The 25,132-nt window shown below is 47.1% G+C and overlaps 1 protein-coding gene across 2 annotated transcripts in view; it reads right to left on the reverse strand.

The window, feature by feature from the left end:
• The window catches only part of LOC138245814 (alpha-N-acetylgalactosaminide alpha-2,6-sialyltransferase 1-like), a 211,458-nt gene that overhangs the window by 54,872 nt on the left and 131,454 nt on the right, over positions 1-25,132 (reverse strand). For both annotated transcript variants that reach the window (XM_069199750.1, XM_069199749.1), the window contains exon 5: positions 17,811-17,949. In XM_069199750.1, coding sequence (XP_069055851.1) covers positions 17,811-17,949 — 139 coding nt within the window. The remainder of the gene's footprint in view (positions 1-17,810; positions 17,950-25,132) is intronic.

Raw genomic sequence — 25,132 nt, forward strand, 5'->3', positions numbered from 1 at the left:
GAGGGCCCAAGTTTCGTCACTGGTCCAGAGACATAGCCCAGGAGGGCTCAAGCATCGTTACTGGTCAGGAGACCACCGCCGGAGTCACAGCCCAGGAGGGCTCAAGTATCGTTACTGGTCAGGAGACCACCGCCACCGTCGGAGTCACAGCCCAAGAGGGCTCAAGTATCGTTACTGGTCAGGAGACCACCGCCACCGCCGGAGTCACAGCCCAGGAGGGCTCAAGTATCGTTACTGGTCAGGAGACCACCGCCAGCGAGGGAGTCACAGCCCAGGAGGGCTCAAGTATCATTACTGGTCAGGAGACCACCGCCGCCGCCGGAGTCACAGTCCATGAGGGTCCAGAATCCCACAGCCCCGCTGGGCAATGATGGAACGTCATGCCATACACCAACGTCCAGTGTGGACTTCGTCATGCCACACACCAATGTCCATTGTGGAGATCGTCATGCCACACACCAATGTCAGTATCAGAACCGCCATGGCAAAGCACCGCTGAACAGGGCAAAGACTGCCATGGTGAAGACCGCTGAACAGGGCAAAGACCGCCATGGTGAAGATCGCTGAACAGGGACAAGACCGCCATGGCAAAGCACCGCTGAACAGGCCAAAGACTGCCATGGCAAAGCACCGCTGAACAGGGCAAAGACCGCCATGGTGAAGACCGCTGAACAGGGCAAAGACCACCATGGTGAAGACCGCTGAACAAGGCAAAGACCGCCATGGTGAAGACCGCTGAACAGGGACAAGACCGCCATGGCAAAGCACAGCTGAACAGGCCAAAGACTGCCATGGCAAAGCACCACTGAACAGGGCAAAGACCGCCATGGTGAAGACCGCTGAACAGGGCAAAGACCGTGTGGGTATGAATAGTCCGGCACATCAGGCATTGTTCTCCCATGTGCATCTGGGACTGTGACAGGACATGTACTTTCACGGGGAGACTCATCCAGTCTGGGCACCAGTCCCACCCAGTACCAGTAGAGAACTGCATCTACTTGCGAAGATGTGGCTTTGCACTCCCCAGGATGGCACAGTGGGCAACCCACCCACTGTATAGACTTGAGAGACTGTGGCTTTGCACTCCCCAGGATGGCACAGTGGGCAACCCACCCACTGTAGACACTTGAGAGACTGTGGCTTTGCACTCCCCAGGATGGCACAGTGGGCAAGCCACCCACTGTAGAGACTTGAGAGACTGTGGCTTTGCACTCCCCAGGATACATCAATGGGCATGGTGCCCCGTCGTGGATCTGGCTTCGCATTCATCTGGCTGAGGTGCCCCCCCTTCCCTTCCCCCTGAGGTGCCTGTATTGTTTCTATCTGATGCCCCGGCAGTGTTCTCTCGGATTTTGGTCAGGTATCTATTGTGAGCCTCGCCCATGCATTTTTGGACTGTTGGTGCACGGACATTGTTGTGTACATATCTGCACTACTTCTTGTATTGTACATTTATTTTTCACAGATTTCGTGATATATATCAGTATATTTTTTTATGGGTAGTATATTGTCACAATACAAAGTTTGACCGCAATTCGCTTTGTCTTTGCATTCTTCCGGGGGGATTGTGGGTTGTTACTGTGATTTTTGTCACTGCATTGGTGTGTATGTTGTGATATGCGAGGGTGGGGGTGTCTGGTGGGTGTTCCCGTAACTTTTGCCTCCCCCCTCCCCCGTGTCGTAGGTGCAGTACTCACCGGTATCTTCTGCGCCTACGTCGCTGTTGGTCGTAGATGAGCAGGAATGCAAGGGCTGGGAGTATTTATAGTTCCGGCTCCATGGTGTCCTCGTTCCTCGTGGGATGTGTTGAGGTGAGCGTTTTCCCATAGCAAAAGCTGTTTCCGCCGTGTTTTTATCCACGGGGAATCTGCCCCGGAAAAGGTGGCGGATTGGTGTGTTGTGATAGTGTGGGCGGTACATTGTCTTCCGCCAGTCTGTTGGCAGTGTCTGCCGCGCTGTTTGTCTGTACCGCCGTGGCGGGCGGTGTGTTAAAGTGGCTGTCGTAGTTGGCGGTTTCCGCCAGGGTCGTAATTCCCTTTTTTTGTCCGCCGGCCTGTTTGCGGTGTTACCGCAGCTTTAACACCGTCCGCCAGGGTTGTAATGACCACCTTAGTGCCTGATTATGAGTTTGGTGGTCCAAGGACCACCATACCTGCAGTGACAGTTGGACCGCACTCCTGGTGGTCTGACTGCCAGATTAAGATACAGGCGGTCAGACCACCAGGAGACAAATGCCACCACCAAGGTCATAGATCCAGATAGGTTGGAAGCGATCGGAGTCGTTGTCAGCCACGGCAATGTCAAGTTTGGCACCGCTGGATCCCCACCATGAAAAGACTGGCAGAAAGCCAGTGCTGTGTTCCACATGGGCAGTGCAGGGACTCCTGTGCCAGCACTCTTGGAATGCGCACTGTCTGCTATGCAGGCATTGCGTATTCTGAAGGTGCTGGTGTGTGACGGCATTGGCCTTGGCTGCCTTAGGGGAGCTGGGGCCAATGCTACCACACTGTTTCTGCTGAGCTGACCAGCGGAAATGTCATAATACGATGTTTCAGTCGGGCAGCCCAGTGGAAACATCGAATATGATGGGGAGTGATGCTGTCGGCTTGACAACAGCCTCATCCCTGCGGGTTTGGCGGTCTCACGGTCAGACCGCAAAACTCTTAATCAGTCCCTTAGGCTCTTGCGGAATAGACCAGGGGAGGAAAGTCTGCAACTTGCTGTAAAACATCAGAAGACTCAGCTTAGTATACAGAAATGGGCCATTAAAAGGAAACAGGATGATGACCTCTGGGCCAAGCTGTATTTCGACCCAAAAGCCAACAACAGTGCCCAGTTTTGGTCTTCTATTAATAAGCTTCTCCAGCCAGAACACAGAGGTATTTCCTTCTACATCTCGGAGGACACCTGGGCAAACTTCTCAACAGATCATTTCAGTCATCATGACTCCAGCAGCACACAGCATCACTCTCAAGAAGCTGCTCATTTGGTTCTCCCCATAAGGCCAATTTTGGTTGATGAGGCACTAATCAAGCAGCATATAGCAAAATAGTGAAGTCAGGGTGCCCCAGGACCAGATGGCATTCCTCCAGCAGTGTGTAAACAGGATGCCATCTTATGGTCCGCAATCCTAGCACTGGTCTTCTCCCAGGCTAGAAGCCTAGGCATCCTACCGGATTCATGGAGAGGCTCCATAATCTCACCTATATTTCGAAGTGGCGACAAAGCCTTGACTACCAATTATCATTTAGTAGCACTCATTGACAATGAAGCAAAGTACTTTTGCCAGGACCTTGCTCGAAGAATTCATTTTGTGGTACTCATCCAATTCCATTATTTCACTGAACCAGACTGGCTTCTCAAAAAAGTCAGGCACAACACAAATATCCTGACACCGTCTCTCTTAATAGATGCAGCAAAAAACACCAAAATGCCATTGCAGCATTGCTTTATTGACTACAAGGCTGCCTTTGACCAGGTCAACTGGGAAAGCTATGGAGCACGTTGGCAAGCTGGAACGTTCAACAGCCCCTGCTTGAAATGCTGATCCTGCTTCACAAGGACAAATTGATGCAGGTCAAGCTGGGTGCTGGAGCACACCTATCCAGGAAAACCCCAACCAGCTAAGGTCTGAAGCAGGGATGTGTCTTGGCCCTCACTCTTTTCAATCTCTTTTTGGTAGATCTAACACAAAAGCTGCTATCCTGTATCGCCCATGCTTCAAATCTCGGATGTCCTCAGTCTCCAGTCTCCTCAAAGCCGGCGACATGGTCTTAGTCAGTCACATCCAGGTGGGGCTGCAGAGGCTTCTTAGCACCGTAAGAGCTTATTCTCTGACCCATGGCTTGACCACCAGTCTTGGAAAAAACAAAATCATGAAGTTTAACTGCAGGAATTATGGAACTCAGACATGGTTCTGGGGAGATACCCGGATTGAAAACACAAACGAGTACACATACCTGGGGTCAGCATTGTTAAAGACGATGCTTTTTTGCCTAAAGAGAAGTGATTAAAAGGAAGGGCATGGGTCTGATTGTTACATTAAAAAGCCTTAGAAGAAAAATGGCAGGGCCGTTTGTGATGCCCTTCCTCCGTGTAGTACAAGCAAAACTGATACCAACAACAACATATGAGAGCAAGCTACTCAGGAGTAGTGATGCCAGAGTTCTGGATAACATAATGGCACAGTGTTACAGAATTATCTTCTCACTCTGGCATATCACTTTGCCAGCACAGATTCGCTTGGAGTTTGGATTGGTTATAAAGTCTCTGGCCAGGCGGGGAGCCTATATAATTTGCTGAAACAAGATCAGGGAAGTGGACCCCAACATACTGAATCATCTCTTATGGAGGGAACTGCAAGATAGAGATGTTGACCCGGTAAGGGTGTATCTCTTGGAGTCTCTGGCATCTACTGGGCTTACACAGCTCTGGCAGACACCTAAAAGCTACCAGGCATTTAAAATGCTTGTCTGGAAATCAGAAAAAATCTTCTCGCTTCCTGTGACAAGTCTCTACTGGCATGCGGAGCCCATGGTTGGTTGACGTTAAATAACTAATAAGGCCCTCATTACAACCCTGGCGGTCAGTGGAGAAATGGCGGTAATACCGCCAACAGGCTGGCGGAAAAGAAAATGGCATTCCAAGCATGGCGGTGACCGCCATGCTAAACCGCCACTTCTCCACTCCGACCGCCAGGGTGGTAACGACCACTGGCCTGGAGACTTCGGTCTCCAGACCAGCGGCTGTCACAACACCGCCAGCGGTATCACGACCCTGCATACTGCCATGGATTTCGTGGGGTTCTGTACCGCCAAGAAATCCATGGTGGTAGGCACTATCAGTGCCAGGGAATTCCTTCCCTGGCACTGATAGGGGTCTCCCCCACCCCCCTTCCCCAGAGTCCTCCCCCCAAACCCCCCAACCCCTCTACCACCCCTCAAAGTTGTCAGGACCCGCCTCCCCACCCCCCCAACATCAACACATACCCCTCCTACACGCACACAGACACTACCACTACACATACCCGCACACATACTAACAAACATTCCAACAAACACACAGTCGTACACGCACACATACTCACAGACATACAAACAGACAGACATGCACACATTTTCAAACACACAACAACCCCTGCATGCATACACACACTCACACACCCCCGCTACACACTCACACCCCCCCCATTCACGCACACAACACACAACACCCCCCCGCCCAGTTGAATTGCTGCTCTGTCAAATTTCTGTTGAAGGCAGGCACAAAATTGTCACCGCGTATTGTGACTATAGGCACAGGACACGATTGCTGAATGAGGAGACTGGTCCCCAGTTGAACTGTTGCCTGGCTCAGGTCTCTGTGGGAGGGTATTCACCCTTACTAAGTGTTCAGTCCTCTAGTCACTGGGAAGGGGGGGCACCTGATCCTTGTCACCATGGAAGGAGATCAGAGCATCATGCATGCACTTCTGCTATTATTCGGCAGGGGGCGCCTGGTCAAAGGCCACTATGGGTGGCTGATCATTCCAGGCCTCCCTCTCCCCCACACTCTGCTGGTTGCTGGGGAATTGGCCCCTTTCTTCACTTTGCACTTTACCACTAGGGCAAGGTGGGTCCTCTGCCTCTTAGGAAGGTCCTGTCTCATACTGGCAGGTTAACTTTAAGCCTGAAGCCTTCACGTTGAAGAAACTTGTTGCTGCTAGTTAAGGTTGTGGAGTATGACTGTGCAGCAGATTTTCTCTAATCTTTAAACCTGAGTCATTTTGTTTTCAATAACATTGGAGTTTGCATCTAGGCATGGGTCTACCAGCATGACAATAATGACTACAGAGGCTGACGTATCGGACTTTTAATTAGTTCACTTACTCTGTGGCTGCTTCTTAGACCCAAAATAGATTTGTATGTTGTGTTTTTATGCTGTTGTTTTATTGCTAAGGTTCTAGGTAACTATGGAATTTATAAAAATTACTTACTTAAGGAATTCTCATGTTGAATCAGGTTTTCTCTGGATTACTGCATCTGTACTCAGTCCAAATTCAGCCTCTAATTTTCAGACTGAGGATTCCAGCACCTTGTTCTCTCTATCCCTGTTTCTATGCTGGCAAGTGATATATGACATTATCTTGCCTTTGATTATAGTTTTTAACCACTCTGAAACCAATATGGCTGAAGGGGCCATAATTTTACTTAAATCAAAGCAATTCACTATATGATCGCTGACACGAGTCTGAGAAGTGCCCATGTAGCAGCCACCAAGAACTGAGGCGTCATTGATGACTTGCCATCCCAGGGGATCTACGAAATATTATTTCAGTCATGAAGTGGTCCAATAGGTATCTGGGCATGGCAATATGTTAGCACCTGTGACTCTTGTAGCTCCACCACTGGAAGAGAAACATGGTATAGACTGGAGTGGGACCTATGAGCTCCAGAGTTGAAAGTACATTTGTTTTGACACTGTGGCAGCCCATCTAGGAAGTGCAGTCTGCTGTGTAGCATCGCAGGTCCTCTAGTGTCAACCAGGGAGGTCCATCACGGAAATGAAATTTCTTCCTATAAGCAGCATCCCACTAAGGGACCTGTAATGTACGCTGGATAAGGGCAAATGGGACATACACCCAAACAATGGTCCAAAGAAAGCCCTCCAACTGACTGAGACTGCCATATATCTACCCATAGCATCATTGCACACCTCAGTCACCACCACTTGGAATGCCTTGAGTAGTGATATAGTATTAACTAGTATAGTGACTTCTCTGGAACCTTTTGTGTACCCGTAATGAAACACCCCAATATAACGTAGTGGCCAAGGAATTGGCACTGTATACCTAGTAAGTGTTTTATATTTAAGAGGACCACTCACAGTATTTGTATTTCATAACATATTGTAGCACAGCACATCTTTTAACCTTATTGTTTAGGTCATCAACAGGTAAGGAGAGAATCTTAAGATTAGAGAATGCGCCTATGCCTGATTCTAAAATGGTCCATTTTGTAGCATCCCATCCTGACTATTAAAAAATTCCTCTAACCAACCAACCCCAACTTTCCACACCCCATACTTCCCAACATAAAGAACCTGTCACCCTTAGCACTTTAACACTTAACATAAAGACTTCAATGCAGGTTGCAGGCTCTTCTGGCCTCAGTGTGAAGTAGATCTGCTATGCACTCCAATGTGTCAGTTCAGGGCAGCTGTCATCTACACTGGTGCCCAGGAACCTGTTGCCTATTTTGTAAACACTTATATGTGATAACTGCCAGTTCTGCACCTCCCTAAGGGCACTGTGCCACTGAGTGGTTCCCTGCTTGCCAACAGCACTGGATCCAGTTGAAGAGGAACAGCCAGCTCTCTTTTTAAGACATTTGTGTCCCACAGTAACTTCTCCTACTGGGCCATCTAACCTTTTTATTTTGCACATGCAAACTAGCCTCAATGCATCCTATCTCCCCAGTCTCAATACTATTGAGTCATCACAGACATCTACCCTTTTCTCCACTCACTAGCAGGCACTCTCAGATGTTTCATAGAAATGCAATCTCCCTTGATGCAGAACCTTGAGCTCTGCTGAGTATCATGTATCACACTTGCAACATTCTTAGTTTATTGTTTTACTTCATAAAAGGATTTACGTTGTTACTGATACTTTGCCTTATATTCCGAAAAGAGTAGTAACTTGTAGGATTCACAACATACATCCTTATGTTCCATTGCGATTCGAAGTATCATGTAGCAATCCACAAAGTTAAGGACTCTGACTATCAATGGGCGCAGTGGCGCCTTAGGAGATGACCAGGGACCAGCACTCTGTGTGCTTTTCCTAGTATAAAATAAGTGGATAATCCCTTCTTGAGACTCCACAACGTGAACCAGCTTAAAAGAAACTGCATGGCTCTAGGCATTTCTAAACCTTCTGGGATCCCAACCAAGTGCAGACTGGTTTATCTTGATCTATCTTCTTCACCCCCTCTCTTCTTTTCCAATTGTTTTGAATTATCTTTGAGCTTTTTAAATTCCAGGGTGAGAGTATGGAGATCAGTCTTCAATAGAGGATATGCAGTTGTCAGTCTCTTTAGTGCATTCGGATATTTTCTGAAAATCCTGTCATAGCAGGAAGACCTCAATGCCTACCACACTGATTTTATCTACTAATGTTGTTTTTGTAGTTTTGATTGCTTTCAGAATCATTTCTTGAGATACTGAATGGCCTGGTGGGTCAAGGGTACCATGAAGGCTTTCACTTGGTTGCATCCATCCTAGTTTGAAGGGTCGAGTGAGCTTGTCAATCTTAGTTGTTAGGCTTGCCCCATGCGTTTGACTTTACTTATTGAACCCGGGAATGCAAAGCAGTATGCCTGCCCATCAAATTGGTTGGTAAGGTCCAGCTGAGGGAGAGAGTATGGTGTACTCTTTAGAGCTGGGAAAATCCACCTCGCCCTGGCCTGCTAGGCTTTAATACCGACAATAGGCACACCTAGAAGTGGCGTCATTACATTACTCCAGGGCCAAGAGCCCCCCAGCCAGTGTCTTCAGACAGGGAATATAGGGTAGCTTCCAGTGTCTCAGTGCTCTCCCTACCAATCTCAGTGTCTCGTAGTAGTACTTCACCTCAGTAGAGTCACCGGTGTCCCTTCAATGAAAGAGTGTGCAAGGATACCCTCATACACCCAGCCACCACAATGACAGTTACAAGGAGGAACAAAAGATGTCAGGCACAGGGAAAATACCAGCCAACTCCATCCCTGGTCAACCTCCTTCCTTATCAAGGAGGATGGGGAAGAGAGAAAAAGCTCCAAAGGTAAACCTCGAGGTCACCACTTATGCCTCTCTTGCGCATCGAGATGTTAGCCCTGTGCCTTACTGGTCAAGAAACTAGAGAAGGAAGAAAGCTTACATTTTTGTACCAGTATGAGCTGACGTTATGATTTACTTTTTTTCTGTTCAGGACTACCCGGAAAAGGTCGGCAGTCCCAAACAGTAAGGAGGACAATTACTCCCAAACCCTGGGAGGCAACATCCAGAGTGTCAGAGTCGTTAGTCGTTTGTTTTTAAAAAATAAACTCCAGATTTGGGAGTTTGTTTTTGAAAAAGAAAAAGTCTGAGTGAGCACATGAACCACTGTGGTCATTCAGCAAACTTTCACTACTTTTAGAGGAACTGCTGTAATAATAGCTCCTTGAGAAATCATAGTGATCTCTATCGGTTAGGTGAAGATCTCTAAACTAGACAGGCAGTAATCCACCAGGGTGGCGGAGGACAGGACTTCTGTATCCCTGGCAGATAGCGGGATACCAATCTGAATTCCAAATAAGGACCAACATTTGGTAATCCCTGATATAAAAGAGATAGTAATGGATTATTGTTTAAGCCTTTTTCTAACCATTCCTTTAATGACCCACTCTGTTATACTCATTTCAGGCATAAAGGGTCTGTCTTAAAGCATACATTTCTTTAAGTCAGTATTATGCTTTGGTTTTTTAGTTTTTAAGAGGTGGATAGTGTCTGTGGTTAGTACCAGTAGTCAGAAAAGATAGTCTACCCATTTCAGCCATAGTTTCTGTTGAGTTTTTCTGTAATTTACATTAAAAATACTAATTTACATAAATAAAGATAGCAGGATATATCTTAAATCCACCCTTCAACACTCAAATACAATAAGATTAATTTAGCTTTTCTCATGTATTTTCAGTTTCCTGTTTGTTCCATCTATTTATGGCTTTCTGTGGATATGTTATTGGGCAAGGAAAGATAAATACGATCAGGACATATGAGGGATGTTTAAAGGTCCTATATTGTGTTTGAAATTCTAATTCCAGCAAATCTGTAATAAGGGAATTTTAATTTAAATACCATTTATATTAGGGCAAAGTGCCATCCTTCCTTTGCAGAAACCCATTTACTGTTTATTTGTTTGTAAATAAGCCTCATTGTAGCATCTCAGTCTGCAGACTAATGTCATGAATCGGTGCACACAAGCTGTCAGAAATGTTGCTAACAGTTCAGAGATGCATGAAAAGTATGAAATGTGAAAATGATGGTGGTGTGCTGATTATCTGACTCTACTACCCATCAGTTGAAATGTGGGGGGCTGCAGGGCTCATCATCGAGCGCCACTCTTTTCAACATATATGTATGTCTATTATCTGACAACATCTGCTCCGCCGGCTTCTTGATGGTGTCTTATGCCGACAGAACACAGCTGATTGCCTGATTGTCACCTGATATTGACACCACCTCTGTGGGATTGAATTGTTGCCTAGAAAAGGTGGCCAAATGAATGGCAGCCTGTTGTCTAAAACTTAATGGTGAGAAAACTGAGGTTATGGTGGTGGGGAATAAGAGAAACTGAGGCTATGGTGGTGGGGAATAATCCATCCCTCTGGCAACAGATTATTTGCCCCCCTGTTCTAGGAGAAGGCCCACCCCCAAGTTGGAAATGAAGAGCTTAGGGGTCACCATGAACAATCACCTCATTATGACCTCACAAGTAAAAAAGATAGCCAGCAATTGCTTTGGTCTCTTGAGGGCCCTCAGAAAAACCCTGAAATGGCTCCCAGTGGAGCCTTGAAGGATAGCAGTCTGAGGACTGATTCTATCACGCCTTGACTAAGGTCATTTGCTTTATCTGGGCAGTCCTAAATCAGTCACCAATAAACTCCACATCATCCATAATGCGGCTGCATAGTACTAGGCCTCCCAAAGATGCAGTCAGCTACAGCAACATTCAAAATCCTCCATTGGCTGCCCATCTGCCAAAACCTAAATACCATAGAAAACAATGGCGGACATGATATCTGTCACCATTACGACGGAGTAACCCCACCACCAAGATCTAAATCAGGCCCTATGTCTGGTACATTGGGCCAAAGCCAAAGAAGGCCCCAAAGTTCTTCAGCAGCTTATCACTTTATATCGACCTAAGAGGGCTCTCAGGTCAGATAACCTCGATCTTCTGGTTGTTTCCAGAGTTTACAGAGCTATGTGTGGTAGCTGATCCTTTACCTATCTCACACCCAAGCTGTGGAACTCTCTCCCTACATATTTGAGAAAGGAAAACAACCTTCTGAGTTTTAGGAAGCTGTTAAAAACTCACCTTTTCCATTAACCTGTTTTTCGTTCCACACTCTACCTAACCCTCTAGCGCTGGGAAGCCAGGTGTCGGGTAGCCATGCGCTTTATAAATCTGGTGAATAGAATAGAATTTAGAAACCTAAACCCTATGATAAACCATGTGAAATGACTTTGTCCTAGAAACCGAAAGGTGGGGTGTGCATGACTAAGGTGCTCTTTATTAACAGGTACCGTATTGACATGATATGGCCAATGGAACATTTTGATTTCTTGGTAATCTGCACTATATTTTTCACTTCAAATATGCTTTAGTAGTGGGTAAATACTGAGTTGAAATCAAACTGATGTAGAAGATTTGTATGTTTTTGTATTTTTGTGAATCATTAACAATGTGCAGAATGCATATTTCACACTAAATTGTATATGTATAGCACTAATATAATTCTGTTGTTTTTTAAATAAAATTTCCCATGATGTTAGAAGTGTGTTTTTCTGCTGGAAGTTAAATAGGTCACAGTTTAGATACAAACACCAACTTTACCAAGATGGAATTCACCCTTACCATTCATGTCACTTCCCACCTGTCCGCTTTTCTGTTTGCAAACTCTGCAGTACACAGGCAAGTAAAATTTTCTATTGTACCAGGGAATTCACATGGGGTGGTCGGGCCCCTCTGAAAACGGGCCACCCCCTCCTCCATATTTAAAAAAAAACATTAGGTTTCCCCAGGGAATATAAAATAAAAAAATATATTTAAAAATAAAATGAAATTGACAGGGGGGGTCGCCCATGGGCAGGGCGACGCCCCTTGTGGAGGCAATTTTGTTTTCAAACCATACAGCTTTTTAAAAAATATAGCATTCACTTTTGTCAATGCATGTGTGGTTTCCCTGGGGCCTGCGATCGACCCTCAGGAAAACCACACCCACATATAAAAGTGATCTCTTTACACACACACACACACACACATATATATAAGATATATGTTATCCTGAACCTATATATATTTTCCAAGAGCAAAGCAATGCACATACTTCAACTGACGCGTTTCAACTGTAGCTTTTAGGCAGCAATAAAAAGTCAAGTAACTTTTGTGATTATGATTCTGCTACAAAAGGATCCGACTTTTGTCTAGTGGCAGTTTGGAAGCCATAAAGTAGCACAGAAGGTTTAAATGCCTACTGCAAAGATTAAATCTGTATTTTATGTAAATAGCTGAGTGGATTAGTGAATCCAGCCATTACGTGCGCTATCAAACAAATGAAATGTATGTGCAAGGGGGGCTATGGAGAGATGAAGGGCACTTTTGCTGGGTGGTAGTGAGGGAATCTGAGGAGGAGCTCATGGGAGTGGGAGCACCACTAATGATTGTTGGACTGGGCGCCAGAGGCTCTAAAGACTGTGACAATTGGTATGTGACACGGTGAAGTAATAGGGTGTCTTTTTTGGATTTTTGAGTGTCTTGCGAGAACGTGCTGATTGAGGGATGAAGCGAAGGTAAGGTGACTGACCTTTATTGTTGCACGCATCACACACACGCCCACCAGCAATTTTGTGACCGTCTGCGTGGGTTAGTGTTTTAGAGCGAGAGTTTAGCCAGCAGCAGAAATGGCATCTCGTTGGATGACTGCTGCTCAAGCCCTAACTCGGGTTATAGAGGACAGCTCTGACGTAGGATCACAGACTGAGACAGCATCTGAGAAATAGGCCAAATGCGCAGACTCTGGGAGTGATTTTTCCAGCATCTCCTCTTCCAGTGATTATGAGGGAGGTGATGAGGACAGTCCTGCTGTCCCTTCGCAAGCACAGTCTGTGCAGCGCGACAACAGTGGGTTTACCCAAACCAGAGAGCAGGTGCATGTGTCGGCAAGCACAGAGAGAGTGCTCTCTTGGGAGTTCCCCAATTTAGTTCAGACCCAAATCGTATTGTGAACACATCAAAATTATCTATCATAAAACAACCAGGTTTTGTGAGGCAGGCACCTGCGTTTTTGGTCCAGGGCTTGGCGGCCATATAGGGTAACCTACCAAACCCAGACATTTCTAGAAACTAGACACCCGAGGGAGTCCACTGAGGTGTGACTTGTGTGGATTTCCCAAAGTTTTCTTACCCAGAATACCCCACAAAGGTGAAATGTTGAATGAAAACTCTATTTTATTCTGTCAATTCTGTCACACAAACTACAGGAATATGCTGGGATCCACAAAATTCCTACCACCCAGTGTTTCCCCATCTGTCTTGATAAAAACGCTACCCCACTTGAGTGTCTGTACCTAGTGCCTGCATTAGGAATGGATCACCCCAGAGTCAACAGTTGCCCTCATGTAAGGACTAACATTGATGGTTGCGTGAGGTATCATTTTTATAGGGAGACTTGGGGAAATGCTGGGTGGAAGGAAATTTGTGGCTCCTCCCAGATTCCAGAACCTATCACCGAAATGTGAGGAAGAGTTGTTTTTTTGCCAAATGTTGAGGTTTGCAAAGGATTCTGGGTAACAGAACCTGGTGAGAGTGCCACAAGTTACCGCACCCTGGGTTCCCCTAGATGTCTAGTTTAAAAAAATGTATAGGTCTGCTAGGTTCTCCTGGTGCCGGCTGAGCTAAAGGCCAAAGACCACAGCTAGGCACTTTGCAAAAAACAGGTCAGATTTCTTTGGGAAAATGTGATGTGTCCATGTTGTGTTTTGGGGCATTTCCTTTCATGGGCACTAGGCCTACAACACAAGTGAGGGATCATTTTTATCAGGATATTTGGGTAAAGCTGAGTGGAAGAAAGTTTGTGGCCCCTCTCAGATTCCAGAACTTTGTAGCATCGAAATCTGAGGGAAAAGTGTTTTTTGCACCATTTTGAGGTTTGCAAAGGATTCTGGGTAACAGAACCTAGTGAGAGCCCCACAAGTCACTCCATCCTGGATTCCCCCAGCCGTCTAGTTTTCAAAAATATATAGGTTTTCTAGGTTTCCCTAGGTGCCGGCTGAGCTAGAGGTCAAAATCCACAGCTAGGCACTTTGAATAAAAACAGGTCAGTTTTCTTTGGGAGAATGTGATGTGTCCACGTTGTGTTTTGGGGCATTTCCTGTTGCAGGCACTAGGCCTATGCACACAAGTGAAGTACCATTTTTATGGGGGGACTTGGGGGAATGCTGGGTGGAAGGAAGTTTGTGGATCCTCTCAGGTTCCAGAACTTTGCAGCGCCGAAATCTGAGGGAAAAGTGGTTTTTTTTTGGCCAAATTTTTAGGTGTGCAAAGGATTCTGGGTAACAGAACCTGGTGAGAGCCACACAAGTCACCCATCCTAGATTCCCCTAGGTGTCTAGTTTTTAAAAATGCACAGATTTGGTAGGTTTCCTTGGGTGCTGGCTGAGATAGAGGCCAAAATCCACAGCTAGGCACTTTCCAAAAAACAGGTCAGATTTCAATGTAAAAATGTGATGTGTCCATGTTGCGTTTCCTGTCACGGGTAGTAGGCCTACCCACACAAGTGAGGTACCATTTGTATAGGGGGACTTGGGGAAACACAGAATAGCAGGGCAAGTGTTACTTCCCCTTGTCTTTCTATACATTTTTTCCTTCCAAAAAAAGTAGTCTATTTGAGAAATGCTCTGTAATTCACATGCTAGTATGGGGACCCCGGAATTCAGAGATGTGCAAATAAACACTGCTGCTCAACATCTTATCTTGTGCCCATTTTGGAAATACAAAAATTTCCTTGATACCTATTATTGACTCTTTATATTTCACCAAATGATTTTCTGTATACCCGGTATACAATAAAAACCCATTGCAAGGTGCAGCTCATTTATTGGCTCCGGGTGCCTAGGGTTTTTGATGAACCTACAAGCCCTATACATCCCTGCAACCAGAAGAGCCAAGGAGACGTAATGATATATTGCTTTAAAAAATCTGCCATAGGTGAAAAAAGTTATAGAATAAAATGTGGACAGAAATGGCTCTTTTTTTCACCTCAATTTCAATATTATTTTCATTTTAGCTGTTACTTTCTGTAAAAAAATCCTTCAAGGATCTACACAAATGACCCCTTGCTGAATTCAGAAAGTTGTCTAATTTTTAGAAATGTTTAGCTGTCCGGGATCCTGCATTGGTTTCACACCTATTTCTGTCACTCACTGGATGGAGGCTAAAAGCACATAAAATAGTAAAAATTGGGTATGTCCCAGTAAAATGCCAAAATTGCGTTGAAAAATGTCATTTTATGATTCAAGTCTGCCTGTTCCTGAAAGCTGTCAAGATGGTGATTTTAGCACTGCAAACCCTTTGTTGATGCCATTTTCAGGGGAAAAAACACATGCTTTCTTCTGCAGCCCTTTTTTCCTATTTTTTGGAAAAAAACAACATTTTAGCTGTATTTTGGCTAATTTCTTGGTCTCCTGGGGAACCCACAAACTCTGGGTACCTTTAGAATCCCTAGGGTGTTGGAAAAAAAGTACGCAAATTTGGCATGGATAGCTTATGTTGACAAAACGTTATAAAGGCCCAAGCGCGAACTACACCAAATAAGCAAAAAAGGGCTCAGGTTGGGAAAGGGGAGGCCGAGCAGCTAAGGGGTGAAGGCAATATGGCGTTTATTTTTCATGTGTTCTGATTTGATGACAAACTGTTACATTTGCTCCCATCACAGCGAGTCAGCAGATTCTGTAACTTCATATGCAAAAATAGTGTATAAAATCCTCAATTTATGGGTGAGCCAGAGAAAACTCTCCTATTCTATTAGGGCTGCAGTGTGTTATTCCCTTGATTTTACTACCCATTTGGGACTTGGAATAATATCTCAGTTTTGGATTCTCTGTATGACCTTACACTGAGATCCTTTATGGTTCCCAATCTGTGGTCCAGGGACCCCCGGTGGTCCGTGAAGCCTCCTCAGGGGGTCCATGACTGCTTAGAAAATTAACTAATATTAACAGATTAATAAAGTGTATATAAATAAAGTGATTAAATGTACAATTGAAAATGTTAAACGTACTGTAAATGGCAAGAAATTGGAAATTGAAGACTAAAAATTAAATTAGCATCCTCACATTGATTTGTGAGAGCAGTCCAGGTGCATCAAACAGAATATTGTATGAACAACATGTGGCTTCAATTGAATTTAGAAAAGCTCAGACCTTCCTATTAAATGTAACATTTATTTAAATTTTATTTTTTGCACTTAAATAACATGTTATCATTTATATATGTATTTGAAGGAATGCTGGTTTCTGTATTTTTGTATGTTGTTTTGCAGTTCAGATCATCAACAATGTACAGGCCTGGTCCTTGGCTTCCAGACATGACTCAGTGGAGGGCCCCCAGATTCCACTAATGATTCAGTGAGGGTCCCCGGCTTCCAATAATGATAAAGTGGGGGTCCATAGAAGTCAACAGGTTGGGAACCACTGCTTTGTGGCATTTGCTCTGCTTTATTTTTTAATTCTGTAATGGAACCTTCTAACATTTTCTATTGATCTAGAACTCAATTATTGAGTGCGTCCATTTAATGAAATTATATTTTCTGATTTTTTATATTGTGAGAGGTACCTTAAAGCAGGGACACATTACCCCATGAAATTGAGGTTTCACACCACCTCTGATCCAGTAATTGTTGGAACTCTAATTGAGGTAACAGGTTGGGAACCACTACCTTATGGCATTGGCACTGCATTATTATTGAATTCTGTAAAATGTGGGGGGTCTAAAATTGCGGAGTACCCCTTAACTAACAAAACTGTGAGTTCTTATGTATGTAATGTACATTTTGAGTGAGGTTAAGTCAGTGTCCATTATTTGATTTTTGTGAGCATATTTTGTGGGCTGACTTTAGAATATGAAAAAAATATGTCATTGATTGTCACTGATATTCTTTTGACTGCAGTTTTCCAGGGTAAAACAATTATCTAGAAAACAAAAAATCACAAGATCTTTGGAAGGTGTAACGTTCAACTTCCCCGAAAGACGACTCATGCCCTAATGTTAAAAATCATAGCAGATGGAGAATTTCATAATATTGACAACATTTTCACTTGGGGTAATATTTTAAACTATTATTCCGATATTATTTATTATGGTAACATCAGAACTGAATAGGTTGTGATCGTAAATGTATTACCTCTCTATTCCTGAGACTTTTCTTTCCTAAATGAATTGCATGACCCTATGTGATCTAGTTTGTTAAGGTATTAGTGGCTTATTCGATAACTCTGGATATGATACTGGAATGAAATGAAAAGCATTTAATACAATAAAAATAGAACTTAGCTGATGACAGACACTGAGTAACCATTATTGTTCAGTATGTCTTCTGTTTTAGTACTCACCAGTAGCTCACACAGAGAAATTATGTTCTAGTTGCACAACTGTATGTCAATAAAACAACAGAACAGGATTTCTGCACCATCACGTTCCTACTCAACCAGAGGCTCATATCTACTCACAATGTTGATATCATCAACTTCAGTACTATCCCTAGCAGTCATCTTTGGTATTTGGCTGACATCTGCGGCCCACTTTGAGGAAGTCAAAGACTTACACCTCAGCATCTTTTGGATTCCTTCAAAATCCACACAGCACCCTCAAAACTGCTACCAATCCCTTGTGCTCCCACACCTTGACCTACCTGCACTTCACTTGTTTAAAACTCTGCAGTGAGACAAGTGCTGAGAAACACATAATCTACACAATCCTGAAGCAGCACTTGCTCACAGTTCAAATTAAAACATTTATTCATTTCTTTTATTACCTTAGATTGTGGGATATGTCGAAAACCAGCAGGTTGATAGAAGAAAAGGGAATTTCTCATGGTGTTCACTGAGAAGAAGTAGAACGAAGTGCGGTGGCCAACATCCTCCTCAAAGCCATCCAAAACAGCCCCATTAACTCTTAAAAAGAAAAGAGGCAGAACTCTTAGTTAAGAAGTCTGTTTAATGTATATAGTAGTTTGGCAAAGGTAAGTAAAAAAAGAAATAAAATGAAAAACAATCATTACAGAAGGAACTAGTAAAAAACAATGAAAGAGAAAAACCACAGTACAGATAAACAAAAAAATGCTACAAAATTCTTGTATTAACTTACACAGACTTGTACAACCCAGGACATTGAGACAACAAGTCGGATGGCCAGTCATCACATTTTAATGTAGCAAATAGACTTTTTCAAAACAAAATGGGCACAGGCCAAGCTCAAGCCTCACCCCTTCCATGCCTTGATCTTGCCCTTCTATACTTATGTCAATCTTTCACTACATTAAGGTCAGGATATACAATGTATTTGTTTATGTGCAAAGTTTTATGTATGAATTTCTTTGTGAAATTCATGCTCCCTAATACAACAAGGAAGATATTTTTAAAGAAGACCTTGAAATTTACAGCGCCACTGAAATCAGGTTGAAGACACTTAGCCCTGCCTAAACTCTCTGAAATGGACATCTTTAATCAGGGTACTAAATTCTGTTGAGGTTAGACAGTGACTACTCGATCAATATTGTACTTCGCTCCTACTCCAGCATCATTCTGCCTGATTCATGGTGATCCTTGAGCAACACTGAAGAGCACTTATTTCTACACCTTATTAATATTCACTAGCTCCCACTAAACGCAGAAATTAATTTTTAGATCTGCTGAATCTCTGAGAACAGTTAACATTGATCAACCACAAATGAAGAAACTGTTGGCTTGCAGAAATTTGTAAAGTAAAAAAATCTAAAGCTCTAGGACTAGACAGTCACTCATTAAGCTCCAAGACTTTGGAAATCTGACACTCATTTACTGTGACAATACACACCTTTCCCTGCCAATTTTCACGTTTCAGAGAAATGTGAAATCTTAGATAATCAAGGCATTCTCATATTTGAATTACCTGATCATTCTGTCTTTTTTCTGCTCTTGCAATCAGGTACTTTGGGGGTCATTACAACCCTGGCGGACGGTGTTAAAGCTGCGGTAATACCACAAACAGGCCGGCGGACAAAAAAAGGGAATTATGACCCTGGCGAAAACCACCAACAAAGACAGCCACTTTAACACACCGCCCGCCACGGCGGTACAGACAAACAGCGCAACGGTCACTGCCAACAGACAGGCGGGAGACAATGTACCGCCCACACCATTACAACCCGCCAATCCGCCACGTTTTCCGGGGCGGATTCACCGTGGATAAAAACACGGCGGAAACAGCTTTTGCTATGGGAAAACGCTCACCTCAACACATCCCACGAGGAACGACGACTCCATGGAGCCGGAACTCCAAATACTACCTGCGCTTGTCTTTCTGCTCATTTACGACCAACAGCGACGTAGGCGCAGAAGATACCGCTGAGTACTGCATCTACGACACGGGGAGGCAAAAGTTAGGGGGACACCCACCAAACACCCCAACCCCCACCCTCGCATTAGCCAACATACACACCAATGCAGTCAAAAATATCACATCAACAACCCACAATCCCCCCGGAAGAATGCAAAGACAAAGCGAATTGCGGTCAAAGATTGTAATGTGCCAATATACATGTCATACAAAAATATACTGATATATATCTCTAAATCACTCATAATTATATATACAATACAAGAAGTAGTGCAGATATGTACACAACAATGTCCGTGCACCAACAGTCCAAAAATGCGAGGGCGAGGCCCACAATAGATACCTGGCCAAAATCGGAGAGAACACTGCCGGGGCATCAGATAGAAACACTACAGGCACCTCAGGGGGAAGGGAAGGGGGGGCACCTCAGCCGGATGAATGCAAAGCCAGATCCACGACGGGGCTCCATGCCCATTGATGTATCCAGGGGAGTGCAAAGCCACAGTCTCTCAAGTGTCACAAGTGGGTGGGTTGCCCACTGTACCATCCTGGGGAGTGCAAAGCCACAGTCTCTCAAGTCTCTACAGTGGGTGGCTTGCCCACTGTGCCATCCTGGGGAGTGCAAAGCCACAGTCTCTCAAGTCTCACAAGTGGGTGGGTTGCCCACTGTACCATCCTGGGGAGTGCAAAGCCACAGTCTCTCAAGTCTCACAAGTGGGTGGGTTGCCCACTGTGCCATCCTGGGGAGTGCAGAGCCACAGTCTCTCAAATAGATGCAGGTCTCCACTGGTTCTGGAGGGGGACTGGTGCCCAGACTGGATGAGTCTCCCCGTGAAAGTTCCTGTCCTGTCACTGTCCCAGCTGCACATGGGATAAGGATGCCTGATGTGGCGGTACATTCATTCACACACGGTGCATGCCCTGTTCAGCTGTGCTTTGCCATGGCGGTCTTTGCCCTGTTCAGCGGTGCTTTGACATGGCGGTTCTGGACTGTTCAGCGGTGCTTTGACATGGTGGTTCTGGGCTGTTCAGCGGTGCTTTGCCATGGCGGTCTTTGCCCTGTTCAGCGGTGCTTTGCCATGGCAGTCTTTGCCCTGTTCATCGGTGCTTTGCCATGGCAGTACTGGACTGTTCAGCGGTGCTTTGCCATGGCGGTCTTTGCCCTGTTCAGCGGTGCTTTGCCATGGCGGTCTTTGCCCTGTTCAGCAGTGCTTTGACATGGCGGTTCTGGACTGTTCAGCGGTGCTTTGACATGGCGGTTCGGACACTGACATTGGTGTGTGGCATGACGATCTCCACACTGGACATTGGTGTGTGGCATGACGATCTCCACACTAGACATTGGTGTGTGGCATTACGAACTCCACACTGGACATTGGTGTGTGGCATGACGATCTCCACACTGGACATTGGTGTGTGGCATGACGAACTCCACACTGGACATTGGTGTGTGGCATGACGATCTCCACACTGGACATTGGTGTGTGGCATGACGTTCCATCATTGGCCAGCGGGGCTGTGGCATCCTGGCCCCTCTGGGGCTGTGACTCCGGCGGTGGTCTCCTGACCAGTAACGATACTTGGGCCCTCCTGGGCTGTGACTCCGGCTGTGGTCTCCTGACCAGTGGCGATACTTGGGCCCTCCTGGGCTGTGACTCTGGCGGTGGTCTCCGGACCAGTAACGATACTTGGGCCCTCCTGGGCTGTGACTCCGGCGGTGGTCTCCTGACCAGTAACGATACATGGGCCCTCCTGAGCTGTGACTCCGGCGGTGGTCTCTGGACCAGTGACCATACTTGGGCCCTCCTGGGCTGTGACTCCGGCGGTGGTCTCCTGACCAGTAATGATACTTGGGCCCTCCTGGGCTGTGACTCCGGCGGTGGTCTCTGGACCAGTGACGATACTTGGGCCCTCCTGGGCTGTGACTCCGGCGGTGGTCTCTGGACCAGTGACGATACTTGGGCCCTCCTGGGCTGTGACTCCGGCGGTGGTCTCTGGACCAGTGACGACGGTGCTGGCGGTTGTGTCTGGACCGCCGGAAATTATGGCGCACTTCTCCGCCGTGACACTCACAACAGGCTTGGGAGACTTCCTCTGGACCCTCCCCACCTTCTTTGGAGTTACAGCTGACTCACCAATCGCCTTGGATCCCATTTCACTTGTTGTCCCAACAGGAGTCTTGACACAGTCCCGTCGTCCACTCCCCAATTTCAGAGCCTTTACAGGGGGTGGGCTGCCAGTGCCTTGGCTCCGGGTCCTACTGCCTGCCCTGGTGGACGGTGCACTCCAAAAACCTGGAACACGCACCACTGGTACTGGAGGCTTTTTGGCTGAGGCGCTACGATGGGACTGATGAATTGGAGGGGGGGGTGGCAAAAAGGTCAATTTGACATAGGGGCAGTTTCTGACGGACACTGGGATGGGTAGCTGGAGGGGGTCTGGGAGTGGAGGAAGAGGAGGTGGTTGTAGGAGGTGTAACTTTAGGTGTTTTGGGTGCAGGTGCAGGTACTGGAGGCTGTCATGAGGTGGATGGATGTTGGGTGAGTGATTGCCGGCGTTTGTGTACTTTGGGAGGAGGCGTCACAGACACACTGGGAGAGAACACAGGGGACGTGTAAATGGCAGTGGAGGTGGTGAGTGCAGGTGAGCGGCTTGTGGTGCTGGGTGTCCTGGTGCGAGTCCTAGAGCCTGTAGATGTGGTGCATGCAGGTGTGTGTGTAGACAACACTGGGAGGGAGGAGGGAGAAGAGGAGGAGGGGGACACAGTGGAGGCAGTGGATGTTGCTGTGTCTGTATGGGTGTGATGCTTGTGTGAGTGCCTGTGGTGTGTGTGGTGCCTATGTTTGCTTGAGCTACTTTTGGGTGTTGACTTGTGTGCATGCTGGTCTGTAGGTGTACTTGGGATGGGCTGGGGTACAGGGATTTGGGTCTGGGTGGAGGACGTTGGAGGGGGGAGGCTGGACACAGGGACAATGGCTGCCATCAGTGCTGAGGCCAGAGATTGCAGGGTTCGCTGAAGGGCAGCCTGACCAGAATGAATGCCCTCCAGGAATGCATTACTGTGTTGCAACTCTCGTTCTACACCCTGGATGGCATTCACAATGGTAGACTGCCCAACAGTGAGTGACCTGAGGAGGTCAATGGCCTCCTCACTGAGGGCAGTAGGGGTGACTGGGGCAGGGCCTGAGGTGCCTGGGGCGAAGGTGATGCCCACCCTCCTGGGTGAGCGGGCACGGGGCGAACGCTGAGGGGCTGCTGGGAGGGCGGTGCTGGTAGGGGAGGTGCCGGCTGTACCTGTAGAAGTGGGGCGCACAGATGGTGCCGCCACCACAGGGGAGCTCCCATCGGCGGACAAGTCCGTGTCGCTGGTTGGTGATCCGGTGGCCGACGTGAAGCTCCCCTCGCCCTCCGTCCCACTGGTGCATTCAGAGTCTGTGGTGTGGCCCTCCATGCAGCTTCCTTGTGCTCCGGTGCCACTGTACCTCCGCCTGATGATGCTGATGTACAAAAGGGCAGGGAGAGCAGGAAAAGGGGGGGAGACAGAAGAAAGAGAGTTTTAGTGCATGGCATACCGCTACCGTTGGCGGACAAGACAGACGCAGCAGCCCCATGCATTACGCCGTGCTCCTGGCCTCTGCACATGCAATTTCTGGGATATGGCCTACATGGCAATGGTAGAAATCTGCGCACATGGATGGCAAAGGGGCAACTATATCTCAACTTGCCACTCTTCTGAGCTGGGGTAGAGTGCCATATGGCCTACATTACGGAGGGGCCTTGCCTACCTAACTCGCCCTGGCCTAGGGACACACACAGCCCACCTCCCCCATCCAGACCCCGCCACTGCACGCAAAGTCCGCAGAATGAGAGTGTACTCACCCCCTTGTGTCTGCTGTGATGTCCTCATGTACCCATCCAACTCCGGGTAGGCCACCGCCAGGATCCGGAACATCAGGGGGATCATGGTGCGACGGACACCCCTCCCACGTTGGGAGGCCATCCCCAGCTGAGCCTCCGCCGTCTTCTTGCTGCAGCGGCGAATGTCCTCCCATCTCTTACGGCAGTGGGTGCCCGGTCTCTGGTGGGCCCCCAGGGTCCGGACTTCCTTGGCGATGGCACGCCAAATGTCCCTCTTCTGGTGGGCGCTGACCTACATGACATGCACAAGGAAAGAGGAACAGTCATTACCTACTGCACCGTCAATGTGAGTGGCCCCCTCCCAACTCTGGCCATGAGGCCCATTCATTCCCATGCATTACTGTTCTTAGAACTCTGCCCCCTTCCCTCTTCCACCCAGCCCTGTCCACCAAGGCGTAGCCCATCCAACGTGCTCCCTGTGTACTAACCTGTTGGTCTGGAGGACCGTAGAGTAGCATGTACTGGGGGAGGACCCCATCCACAAGTTTCTCCAACTCCTGTGCAGTGAAGGCAGGGGCCCTTTCCCCAGATGCAGCAGCCATCGTCGCTTCCAGACCGAGGTCACAGCAGCACTGGCAGTGTAGGTCCTCTCCTGTCGAAGGTCAGGTATCTAGTGATTGAACAGATATAAAATGGCGGTGATGTCCGTGGCGGTGACGTCCGTGGCGGTGCGCATCATCACCGGCGGCCCACCTGTTCATTGGCTCCTGGGACCCATAGGGTCCAATGTTAACCAATGCAGCATTGTGCAGCAGTCTACGACCGCCTACCGTGACGGTGTGCGACGCCAGCGCAGTTACCCCACAATCCCATTGTCCCAGTTTAGAGGTCAGGCAGCCGCCATTTCAGGGGCCCACATGGCTTCATTTACTTCTGCGTCACACATACCGAGGCCTACACTCAAAACATATCCAGGAAGGGTTAATTGTCTGGTGTAGTCTTGTGTGTGACTGTGGGTACATACCTGGAGGAATAGTGACTGTTTCTTCGCTGATGTCCTTCTTAGGCACCGTCAGCTGGGACATATGGGAAGATGGCGGAATCCGCCGGTGTACCGACCGCTGGTGGACCTGTTGACAATGGAAGAGAGACATTTGATCGTCACCTACCGGTTTGACCGTGCCACAATCCAGCAACTATGTACCCAGTTGGAGCCAGACCTGATGTCACCAATCCGCCATCCGACTGGAATCCCCCCTGACGTGCAGGTGCTGTCAGTGCTCCATTTCCTTGCAAGTGGGTCATTTCAGACTACTGTGGCCATGGCATCAGGAATGTCCCAGCCTATGTTTTCCAACGTCTTGTCCAGAGTGTTGTCTGCCCTGCTGAAACACGTAAGGAGATACATCATTTTCCCTGAGGTGGAGGATTTGCCTACAGTGAAAGGTGACTTCTATGCCTTTGGACATATCCCCAACGTCATAGGTGCCATTGATGGGACCCATGTAGCTCTGGTCCCCCCGCAGGAGTGAACAGGTGTACAGGAACAGGAAGAGTTATCATTCGATGAATGTCCAGATGGTCTGTTTGGCAGACCAGTACATCTCGCAGGTAAATGCAATGTTCCCTGGCTCTGTGCATGATGCCTACATCCTGCGCAATAGCAGCATCCCTGATATGATGGGTGAACTCCAGAGGCACTGTATATGGCTATTGGGGGACTCTGGTTACCCCAACCTTTCCTGGCTACTGACCCCAGTGAGGAATCCCAGGACCAGGGCAGAGGAACGCTACAATGAGGCACATGGGAGGACTAGGAGGGTTATCGAACGTACCTTCGGCCTCCTGAAGGCCAGGTTCAGGTGCCTCCATATGACAGGTGGGTCCCTATTCTACTCACCG

Source organism: Pleurodeles waltl, chromosome 7 (assembly GCF_031143425.1).
Source record: "Pleurodeles waltl isolate 20211129_DDA chromosome 7, aPleWal1.hap1.20221129, whole genome shotgun sequence".
Taxonomy (NCBI): domain Eukaryota; kingdom Metazoa; phylum Chordata; class Amphibia; order Caudata; family Salamandridae; genus Pleurodeles; species Pleurodeles waltl.